The sequence below is a fragment of the Halyomorpha halys genome, unplaced genomic scaffold, assembly GCF_000696795.3.
Source record: "Halyomorpha halys isolate HHAL.00 unplaced genomic scaffold, Hhal_1.1 Scaffold185.1, whole genome shotgun sequence".
NCBI classification, from domain to species: Eukaryota; Metazoa; Arthropoda; class Insecta; order Hemiptera; family Pentatomidae; genus Halyomorpha; species Halyomorpha halys.
The window spans coordinates 1,118,754-1,130,145 of NW_027106126.1; the positions used below are offsets into that span (position 1 = coordinate 1,118,754).

At 29.0% G+C, this 11,392-nt stretch overlaps 1 protein-coding gene across 3 annotated transcripts in view; it reads left to right on the top strand.

Annotated features, from left to right (window-relative positions):
• Con (Connectin) overlaps window positions 1-7,873 on the top strand; it is a 782,139-nt gene extending 774,266 nt beyond the window's left edge. For all 3 annotated transcript variants that reach the window (XM_014418250.2, XM_014418253.3, XM_014418252.2), the window contains 2 exons: window positions 3,394-3,509; window positions 5,583-7,873. In XM_014418250.2, the coding sequence (XP_014273736.1) occupies window positions 3,394-3,509; window positions 5,583-5,864 (398 nt within the window). In that variant the 3' untranslated portion in view covers window positions 5,865-7,873. The remainder of the gene's footprint in view (window positions 1-3,393; window positions 3,510-5,582) is intronic.
• The last annotated feature ends 3,519 nt before the right edge of the window (window positions 7,874-11,392 follow it).

The window sequence follows — 11,392 nt, forward strand, 5'->3', positions numbered from 1 at the left end:
CATATTTCCTAGAAAAACAACAATTTCAACTTTTTTTTTTGTTTGTTTTTGTTCAAGACTCTACTCTACTGCAATCTATCATATTCTGGTCAGATTTAAACTAAATTAGTTTCTCAGTGCACAAAAACGTACCTAAAATAATGAAAATAAAATATCTTCATGTCATCGATTCCTCATATTTCGGAACTGAGAGCCTTGTACTTGTCAATTCGTATTCCTTTGATAAACCCTTACAGCTGAGTGGAAACCACTCCCCTCCTCATCTGGTCACTTCCAGCTTGACGAGATTACGAGCCCATCTTCCGAATTGACGGGCCGCCGAATGTCCTCGTGCCGACTGCTTGGTCACGCTTGGAAGCACTCCATCCCTGCCCGCCCCAGGCCACCCCGCCTACTGCCTCAGGACACCGCGAAGATGGCGTCGAACCGGAAATTATTGGCTGGTGGTTGATAGCTTCATCTCGATTGGCCTCTAGCTATATCTCCGAGGCTACTTAGTATGGCCGGAAGTCAGGACCTTAGTGAAAGGACTTGGCGACCCGTGTGGTCCAGGATATATTTGATGCTAAGTATTGGAAGCTAAGTATAAGAACCGAGGGTAGATGAGGTAAAAAGAGGATAAAGAAGGAGCCACAATCAAACATTTTTATTTTATTTTTTAGTTAATTTGTCAATATTCACTCACTTTTCATACTTACCAGACTAGTAATATTCACTAGGTTAAAAAGGTAATAAAATTGGACTCAAAAACAATAGTAGTAGCGCTATTCGTTAAGGATCATATTTTTCGAAGTAGTAATGTCTTGGTAACAAAATCCTTCAGAATTTCATGCATCATTTATTAATCAATTTGGAACCTCATATTGTCCATTTTCAAATTCGATCCGTTGTATTAGACTACTCCTCAAATTCCCTCCATCAGACTACAAATTATCGTCGTCATATTTCATTCATCTCTGTCGTATTCGATCTTGCTACTTCAGTGATAAAAGACATATGAAGTTTTAAGAGTGTTATTTTCGCTCAAATTAATCTTTTATCTCAGGTTTAAATCATATACGTTGTCAAAATTCAACTTTATTTACTCGTGAGCCAGAAATTAAAAAAAAAAATAATAATAGAACGTAATATCCCTCCTACAAGAAGAATGACCCAAATTAAAGCGTCGTATTTTAAAACTATCTGTGAAAACTCAGTGTGCGTACGAAATACTTTATACTTTTCTATAATCGAATATTTAACTTCAAAGCTAATCGACAGAGAGTGTTTTAATGGAATAATTCTAACTCGAACAAAAATTATTAATACGATAAAAGATTCTTCTTTATTTGTATCAAATCGTATTTTTAGTGAAATCTATAAACTGGAGACTTTGATATTGCTTTATTGGGACTGCTTTTTGGTGTTATGACACTATATTTTCGCAAATGAGTTATATAACTAACAAGATTCGATTTAAATTTTACTTCTTGTTGTGGCTAATGCAAAAAGGTTTTCCTTTTTTTTGTCAAGTAATAAAACTAACTGGTACTGAAAAATAAATAATAAAAACATTACATAATGTATTAACAAATTCGTGGTGGGAGTGAGTAGCTCATTGGTAAGGAAATGGACTACTAACACTAAGGAGCTGGGTTCGAATCCGGCAGATAATTATTATCTGTTACCTGCAGCTGTTGAGTCAGCCCAGTGAGTTCGGGAGCTCTTCGGGTTCCACTCAGCTTCATAAAGTAAGTTAGTACCCTCAATTGGGTAAAAATCTGGCGGTCGAGCGTGATTCTGACCAAATCCTTGCACAACCATTGGTCTAGTATCAGTACTTCCTCACAAAGTACTGCGCCCTGACCCTTGAAGGGTTGAGAAGTGGTACAAATTAAATTTTAATTTAATTGACAACGTACGTTTTTCTAGCCAGTAAAATTAAATACACTTAAAAAAATAATGTAACATTTTTAAAAATCATATCGTTTTGTATCCTTTATCTAATTGTAAATTCTGATGATTTTTCTTTTATATTAGTTTTCTCTGCCGGTTCATTTCATATATGAAAATGTATTTTTTTTTTATTTGATAGATTTATTTATTGATAGATATTACAATCTGCCACACAGTTGTGGGGAATAGGTAATATTGATGAATGATCTCATACATACTAAAAAATAAATAAATAAATAAAAAATTAAATTAAATTAAAAAATAAAAAAAATAAATAAAAAACTCTGAAAATATATACAAACAAAAGAATAGACAAGATGAACATAATCAAACTATCTGTATGAAAAATAAATAAATAAAATAACATAATGATATACTGTATTAACATTTCAAAAATGACTAATGCCAAAAATGCTTACTAAGATAAGTATCGAACCAATAGTTTTACAAAAAGCATTTGAACTTTAATTTGACTGATATTTTTGATTCATTTAAAACGATCGTATGATTTTCTTAATTGATGGGTGAGTGCAAGCTTTGAAGTAACCTTTGACCCACAAGAACAAAATCTCATTATGGTTTTTAGTCCTTTATATTTCTTTCCCTTCGACAGACCTACTTATAAATTCAAAATATCATCTTGAGCAGAGTCAGAACGTTGCTAATGATGGCCCGTTTTTATTGAGTTGGTTTAATCACACAATTTCTCTTACAAGCTTGCTCTTGGTGCACTTTCTAAATATTGAAGGACAAGTTCATAACTGTTCTTTTTATAATTATAAAATTTATCCATGTTTGATGAAAAGTATACATTATTGGAAGGACTTGGATCTGCTCCAATTAATCACAATTAAGTTCAGCACAATTTGAAGAGTTAAGATTGTATGGGATAGTTTACAAAAATTGGACGTTTTCTGCATGTTCCTGGAACAAGAAAGTTGCTCTAACCCAGTGTTTTCCAAATCATAGAATTTTGTGGATTACTAAAACGGAAATTGAACCATACCTGGCATACCTAGCTTCCTACTTGGAATAAAAGGAGAGGGGACACCTTTAGGAAAATATTTGAAAATTAATTTGCTTAAAAACGCGTTTATCTTCACAGGAAAGACAATTGATGAAATAGTCCTAGCAGTAAATCTTCACAAAAATATGTGTGGCCAGGTCCTCTAGCAGCCCATTCTAAGGCTCTGGTGGACCACCAGTTGGAAACCTCTGCTCTAACCAAACAATAATAAGACAAGATAGTGTAGTATCGAAAATCATACCATGATCTTCTCAGAGATTACCAATTTTTTGGGATAGAATACTATTAAAAATGAATTTTATTGATTTGCCTGGCCAGAGTAAGAAATCTTAAGGTCTAGGTGATAATATTTCTTGTCAAAGATTAGTTTTAATTATATTTTAGAAATATTTATTTTAATTTCTGTAATTATATTTTATATTGTTTTGCAGGTAACGATTTCTTCTGTGACTGTCGTCTGAGCTGGCTTCATTCCCTCTTTAACATGACGAGTTTATCAGAGCAAACCAGACAAGCTATTGATGAGCTAACCTGCATTATGGAGGAGGTAATTGATAATTCAGTGTATTCCACATTTATAATATTTTTCAAAAGTTAACCCCAAGTGTAATATATTTTATTCAGACTAATATTTAATCAATGCAACCCCTAATTTATGCAACTTTAATATTCAGAACTTATGAAATATCAGTTCTTAGGATAAATAGCAAATAAAAAACAAAATATTATTTTTATTCAAAATACCTTCCAACAGCCTCAATACATTTTCTTAGTTGTACATAAGCATTTATTGCCAAATGAGTTCTTTTTATTATTTTAAGAAACATTTGGCTTTGAATCTATTATCTATTGAGGTTGTGCATAATTAATTAGTTCTGACTAATTGAAGATGTGAGACACTCTGCATCAGAAGGTATCTACAATGTGTGTCCTATGGGTTAAATAGCTAGATGAATTGACAGGATGAGTTTTACGAGATCTATCCACGAACCTCATCAGGATAGAAACTTCACTCCGTAGGGAAGAAATAAAGAAATTAAAATTTTACCACATATTCATTTTTGAATATTTTGCATTTTAAATATGCACCAAATGGTTTAAAATTTCAACATTAAATTCTATAATGTTTTGAAAGATACCTGACAAACATGTTGCATTCCATTATCTGATTATTGAGGTTCAACCACAGCCACCATATTCACCTTTTTCTGTCCAACTGACTAACATTTTTTCTGCCCTTCCTGTATTATTTAAAGCATAACATTCCAAAATAAAAAAAGGTAAAATTTTCATTTATCAAGTTTATTGATTCAAAGCCAAAAAGTTTCTTTGAACAAGAGGAAAAAGACCTTGTTTATAGCTCGGAAAAATGTATTGAAGCTAATACAAGTTATTTTAAATAACAATAATAATAATATTTCAGATTTTAGAGGCATTTTTGTGTAATAATCTTGAATCATTCTCAATGATGCATTAGTTGTTGACCATAGATATATGAGAAGATGGTCATGGGTGCAGTCAATGAACAGCACAAATGAGTAACACTTAGTTTATTAGTGCCAATAGTTTGGCCAGAATTTCAGGCCTTCATCAAGGCTAAAAACAAAAACAAAAAATAAATAAAATAAAATAAAATAGCAACCATAATAAATAAAAGGAAATACATAGTATCTAGAAAATAAGAAAGTAACAGATAATCCAGGGACATAAGTGATATTAGAAGAATATTTACAATGTAAGTATTATGAGACGATAAAAGCAGTATGAATATAGTAATATTAAAATTACAGAAGAGAAAAAGAAAATAATTTACCTATGAAAATCCAGTAAATAAATATATGTACTAAATGAAAATTATTTAAATAAATTTATGAAAAAGTAAGAAAGAAAATGTATATATAATAATAAAATATTCTCAATTTTAAATATAGTGAAATTAATTTTGTCTGATACAATTTAACTTTTTGGCTCAATCAACAATGAGTACATTAAAAATTCAGTTAAATTTCACCATCTCAATAACTTATCTAACAGCAAGTACTATTGGATTTTTGTCTGGTTCATTTTATCTATTTATTAGAAAAACAAGTAGAAAAAAACCATGTATTTTTTTACAAAGCTGCGCATAAAAGATACACTGAAATTAAGTGGGGAGCAGTAATTAATAAAAAAAAAGGATTGTATTGACAAGAATATGTGTTAATTTGGAATGTCCTATTCTTACTCTTGCAACAACCACTTCTCCTCTTCTGTTTCCCCTTATGGCACTTGTCCACTTTTGTGTGTTTTTTTTAACATTTCTTAGTAGTCTGAGCTATGACCAGTTATATCTAAAAATATAAGTTATTTATTTTGTTAATTTTTAACAATGATAATTTAAAATTGGTGTGAGATTAATTCTTAGTTCAAGATTTTGATTACCAATTCTGAAATCTAATTTTATTTATAATAATAGTGTATATTTTTGATCATATTAAAATTTTTCATAAGAATGGTCAATTAATGGTATAAGCATATTGATGATATTGACATCAATTTTATGATTTTGATTTGTATGATTGTTTACATCAAGAAAATTTTCTTTGTTTTATTAATTCAAGTTTATGCTCTTCCACTGTAGGAACAAGAGATGCACATGGCTTTAGCTGGTTCACCTCCTGAAGATACTACCAACTCTAATGATGATTACGATGAACACAAAGAAACAATGAAAAAGGAAGGAATGGCTCACTTCATGTCGATTCCACGCGAGACTCTTCCCTGTCCAATGGATTTGAAAGCAACCGTCAGCCCTGCAGTACAGCTAGCCACCAAACCACAGAGCTCTAGGGCAAATAGTTATTCTCACTTACCTTTTGCACTACTTTTTATGCTTATTTTAACCTTTCCACTTTTGACATAATGAACTAAAATCATCCAGAAAGAAGCACAAATCCTTTGAGAGATGTAATACTTTCAATATGAAATGAACTTTTATTCTTTGTGTTACATAAAATGAAGAAAGTGTAAAACAGCATCGAGTTTACACATCCTTGCATTTGGTTTTATGAAATCGTTCACTTTTATAATATATGTGTAGGTAAATTTTGCCTCTATTTCTAATTCACTGTTATTGAAAAAAAAAATTGTATTTATTTTATGGCAGCAAGGTACTGGTTTCCAATTCAAGCTTTGATTGTATAAAATAAACACCAATTTTAAAAGGCAAACAGTTCGGTAATACAGGAATTATTGTTAAGGAGAAGAAACTTTCTGAATAACACCCTGTTTTCAAAATTTTGCTTCCCTCAGAATTAAAATATATTGCTCAATTTGAAACAAGTCGACTCTAAAAAGCAAAACCAATGAATAAATTATGCAGCGATATAAATTTTTATTGCTACAATATGCAAATATGACTAACAAAACATAAATTCATTTGAAAATTTTACTTTAATTAACCTAAAAGGCGAGAGATGTCCTACGTTATCAACTTCTGTCTAAAAAAAAAATTAATTAGTAAAAAATACTTAATTTTAGTAATTTTTAAAAATGGTTAAATTAAAAAGTTATTTAAGGCTAGAATATGTGTGAATGTTTCTGCTTATTTTAAGCAGTTTGTTTTGTAAATGCTATTGTTATATTGTTTATAACTTTGTATACATTGTCTATACCCTAATGGAAGAAAATAGGGAAAACAGTTATTCATTATCAATTTCCAAGGATAACTTTTAATTTTATGATAAAAATATGAATAAAAAACATTAGAAATTTATTTATTTATTTTTAAAATCCATGTTCATATAGCTGCTCATTAGATGCAGTCATGATTTTTTTTACAGTATTGTTGTATCTATTATTTTTTATTATATATGGTTGTAATTATTTCTTTTTTTCTTATTTAATTGTCATAATTATATAAAAAAATTACTAATTTAATTAAAATTAATGTAAAGTCTCCATCCTATATATTAATTTCCGAGGGATAAGCTTTTGCTGTTACTGTATTTAAAATGTGTATTTGGAAAAGAAGGTCATCCAAGCTTTTTGATCAGCCGATAAAACATCAAACCAGGATTAATAATAGCCTTTTAAATGAGTTGTACAATTTTTTATAGCTTCAATTGAACTAAATTTCCTGTCTGATTCACTCCTATTTTCATGCTATATTATATGTAAATGTAAAATAGTTAGTATTTGTCATAATAATGTGGTGTTATAAATACACTTGTTTACCTACAGTTATTCTTTCTTGTGATGTCACTTAGAGCACTACGTATTCTGTGTGTATAAATTTTAATTTTATAATCTATCTACTTTGAATTTTCCTTTTGGTCTTTTTAGAAAGTGGTGTTTTGATTAAGAACAGATTATAAAAAAATATCTAATAAATGAAATATATATTCTTTCAAATAAATATATGTATATGTGATTCGCACTTATATTATAAACAGTATTAAATTATTTTTTTCATCACTTGGTAATTATTATAATTAAATTGTAATTTTTATCATTAAATCAAGGGTATGAAAGATATTTTTACACGTGTGCGCACACTCCATTTTTGGAATGAGGAAAAAGTGTAAATATTTATTTTAGAAAACTATAAGAGTGTAAAAAGTATTGTTAGCTTTTGTGACCTGATTCGAAGATTTATTTTATTATTATTTAATTTCTTGTTTTGAGATAACCCTGCCAAGAATTTCCAGCAAATTACTGTTGGTAAATTAATTCAAAATGACAGTTGTTAACCAAATTATTATTTGTGCACCAAATAAAAGCTGACTATTATTTTTTATGTCTTTTTTTTTAAAGAAAAATGTGATAATGTTTGTGTAACATTATGTTTTTATTTAATAGAAGCTGTATTATTCCAAAGACTGATTTCTACCTTTTTAGTGTCATAGCTGCTTTGTTCTTTTCATTATCAAATATTTATGAAGTTATTTTCAAAGTTATTGAAAGTCATACTGGATATTGTATGATTATTTTAAAAAAATATATTTGTTTTCTCTATAATGTACATTTTAAAATAATATTGTAGAATAAAAAAAAAAATTACACATAAGCATTTTAATGTAAAATTTCATTTGTTGTAATTGATATTTTAATAAACCACACCCGAATTTACATTTATTTATTTTTATTAGCTTAGTTTAAGCCAATACCTAAATTGGAAATGATAGCTCAATAATAGCTGTATGTGAGATCGTAATGAAAAATTAAGATTCACAGCATAACATTATACTCTAACGCTTTAAATGGGTATTAGTTTCTAGAGAAATACTTTTCCAAGAAACTTTTAAATTACATTTATACCTGTATACATTAATGTTTAATTAACAATACGTATTATACATTACATAATTTTTTCTATATATTATTATTACCAGATACTTTTTAAAATAATTGTACTTCCTGCAAATGCTATGCATTGGTGTAGGTTTAGAGGAGATTCGAGGGATTTGCATCCTTCCCTCTCCAAATCACAAAATTTCACTTGTTTTTATCTGTAATAAAAAATTATATAAATCTATATGACATATGTAGTAACTGTATAGTCTATATGGTTCTACAATGTTTCCATCTTCCATCACTCTATTTTGTATGCCTACCCATAATTGAGTAAAATGGCCTAAAATGTTTCACAAAAAAGAAAACTGTTATGTTTCTGCACTTTATTCCTTACCATGTTCTTGTATAAAGATTAACTAATATATTTTAAATATTTCTTTATAAATATTGAATTACTTATATAAAAAAAGTCTAGAAGAGTTTTATTTAATCGAAAATGACAAACTTTTTCTTCTCAATTGTTTAACATTTTTCATACTCTCCTTGTCGGAATGGGTTGCTTAAAAGTAGATCCTTGGATGAACCCCCTCTCTTCTTTCCTTCAAAGCAAAATCCTGATTATATTACTTTATCGGCTCCCTTATCTCCCTACTCTATACACAAGAAGAACTGAATTAGTCATAAAGAAGTTTTAGATGGCTTTTGTCAATACTGATGCCAATAAAGCTATTATTATTATTTTAAATGAGTTTATGAGTAGTGAATAGTATTCATTATTTTCCAATCTCCTGCATTATTGACATAATTTATACATCACATATAGTTGGCATGAAGGTAGAATTTTATGGTTAATATGCAAAATCAACTTTGAAGAGCCATTGCGCTCCAGAAAAATTTTGCTGTCAACATCAAGGATAACCCTGCCCTTTATACCTTTATTGCAGTTGGTACTTAAGATCATCAAACCCAATAAACAAACAATCATTATTATTTATAGTTAGGTTTTTAAATGAAATATGTGATTAAATAGAAACTAAATAAATAAGAAACTAAGTAATTTGACAGTAATCATTCAAGTACAAATTAAATAATTATATAGATCCAGAAACTGTAATCATTGGAGTACAAATCAACATTGCACTAAAAAAATGTTCAGTACTGCTTGGTTTTTGTATTATTATCACTTTTCTTTTAAATATCAAAGATAATGTTGCCATCTGAACATCAGTCATGCAATTATTACAAAAGATTTTAATACAAAGTTCAATTAAGGTTCAAATACTTGATAATATTGTCCTTGTGTTGTTTTATCATTAGTCACTTGACCTAGGGATTCATCAAAACATTTTTCAATTTCACAATAACATCAATTATCTTTTCACTCATGTTGGATTAATAAAAGTTAAACAATATTTTACTTAACATAAGAACTAAGATATCACAGAAGAACTTTACAACGTTCTAGAACTTGAAAGAATATTTCAGATAAAATAAAAGAACCAACTTAAAAAAACTCAGAAAATCAACAATTCTTTATTTAAAAAAATATTCGTTAAATACTGTTTCCAGCTCAAATTTCATTTGTTCAACTACTGTAACAATAAGTTAATAAATTATTTAATTCATTTTATGTATATGTGATAAAATAATTACCTACTAAGTAGGATTACAAAATAAAAATTTACAACCCAATATATTACGCAAAAATATTCATATAAAATAATTGTTCTTCATAATCTGATGTAACCTCAAGAGGGGGGAGGGTGCATGAAGCAAGTTGTACCATCAACATTTTTGGGAAGGGAGCACATTATTTTGAGGGGGTTATGAATTTCAGAGTAACCATATTTAGTAGGGTTTTAATTTGAGGAAAGATTTGATTAACCATGCTCATTTTCAAACAGATTACTTCACACTTTGGTCTTGTAGTTGTAATCTTGATTGAGCAGTTAACTGCAACACATAAACGCATCTTTCTTTCTCGTGAGAAATACGTTTTGATTATAAAAAATGCTGTAAAAAATAAATTGGTAAATGTTAATTGAGAATGAGTTTGGGGTGGGTGAACATTCTCTATGTGACGAGATTAAACGAAACAATGTAATTTTCAAATTCATATCTTATCCAGTTACTTTAAGAACTGTATATCTTAAATGCATTTCTTCAGCTTCCATAAAAACTGTTATCATTATCCAAAATTGAATCTGCTATTTCTGAATGATTTTAGCCGAAAAGTGCTGAAGGAATTCCAATTTTCGGACCAATGATTTGTTGAAAGCAGGGTTGCCAACCGCTTTATGTTTTCGTGACGGTTAAGTATTTTGATTCGTTATCTCGTGTCCCTACAAAGGCCCCATCGCCAAAAGCGATCATACCCATATTTCGATGATTCTTTTAGCTATTCTGAAAGATTTTTTCGTGAATTCTGATTACATTACTTGGTGAGTTTGAGATATTTTTAATTGGCGGAGAAAATGATTTAATACAACTTTAAGGCAACACTGCGTTCCACGCTACCACCACATTGCCTATTTAATTCTATTTTTTCATTATTTTTCTAGTTCATACAATATTATTTTAAAAGTATCTACGTTTGATTTTTTCCTGTTAATTGTTTTTTAGTCATCTATTTAGGAATTGTTAAATTTATTTCTTCTCCTTGTCACACATTTTTGGGTTCATGGGAATTAAGGAAACATTTAATGCTTCAAACAGCTCCAAAAATTTAGAAAAAGTACGGAATGGAAACAAAAAATTTTGAAATTTGACTTCATGATGCCATGAATTTGAAAATTCATACTTATGGAAAATCATTTCAAATAAAAAAAATGACTTTACTTTGTACTAAGCTCGGATAACTTAATGTGAGTGTACTAATTTAGGTTAAAAAAATCGATTAATGGTGAGTTTTATTTATCCATGTGATCCTTCACCACCATTGCTATAGATAATCAAGGTTCAATTGTAGTTTAAAAGTGCTTCTTTATTTCTTTTTTGTTGCTCTTTCATAATACCTCTGTAAGAGGTGTAATAGATAATTGATGATTATTAGTTTGAAACCATTGATAATTATTATCAAGATTATCAAAGATTATAAATCAATCGTTAATCATTTTCATCTCGATGGTGTAAATGTTTGAATTGGTGTTTTTATTC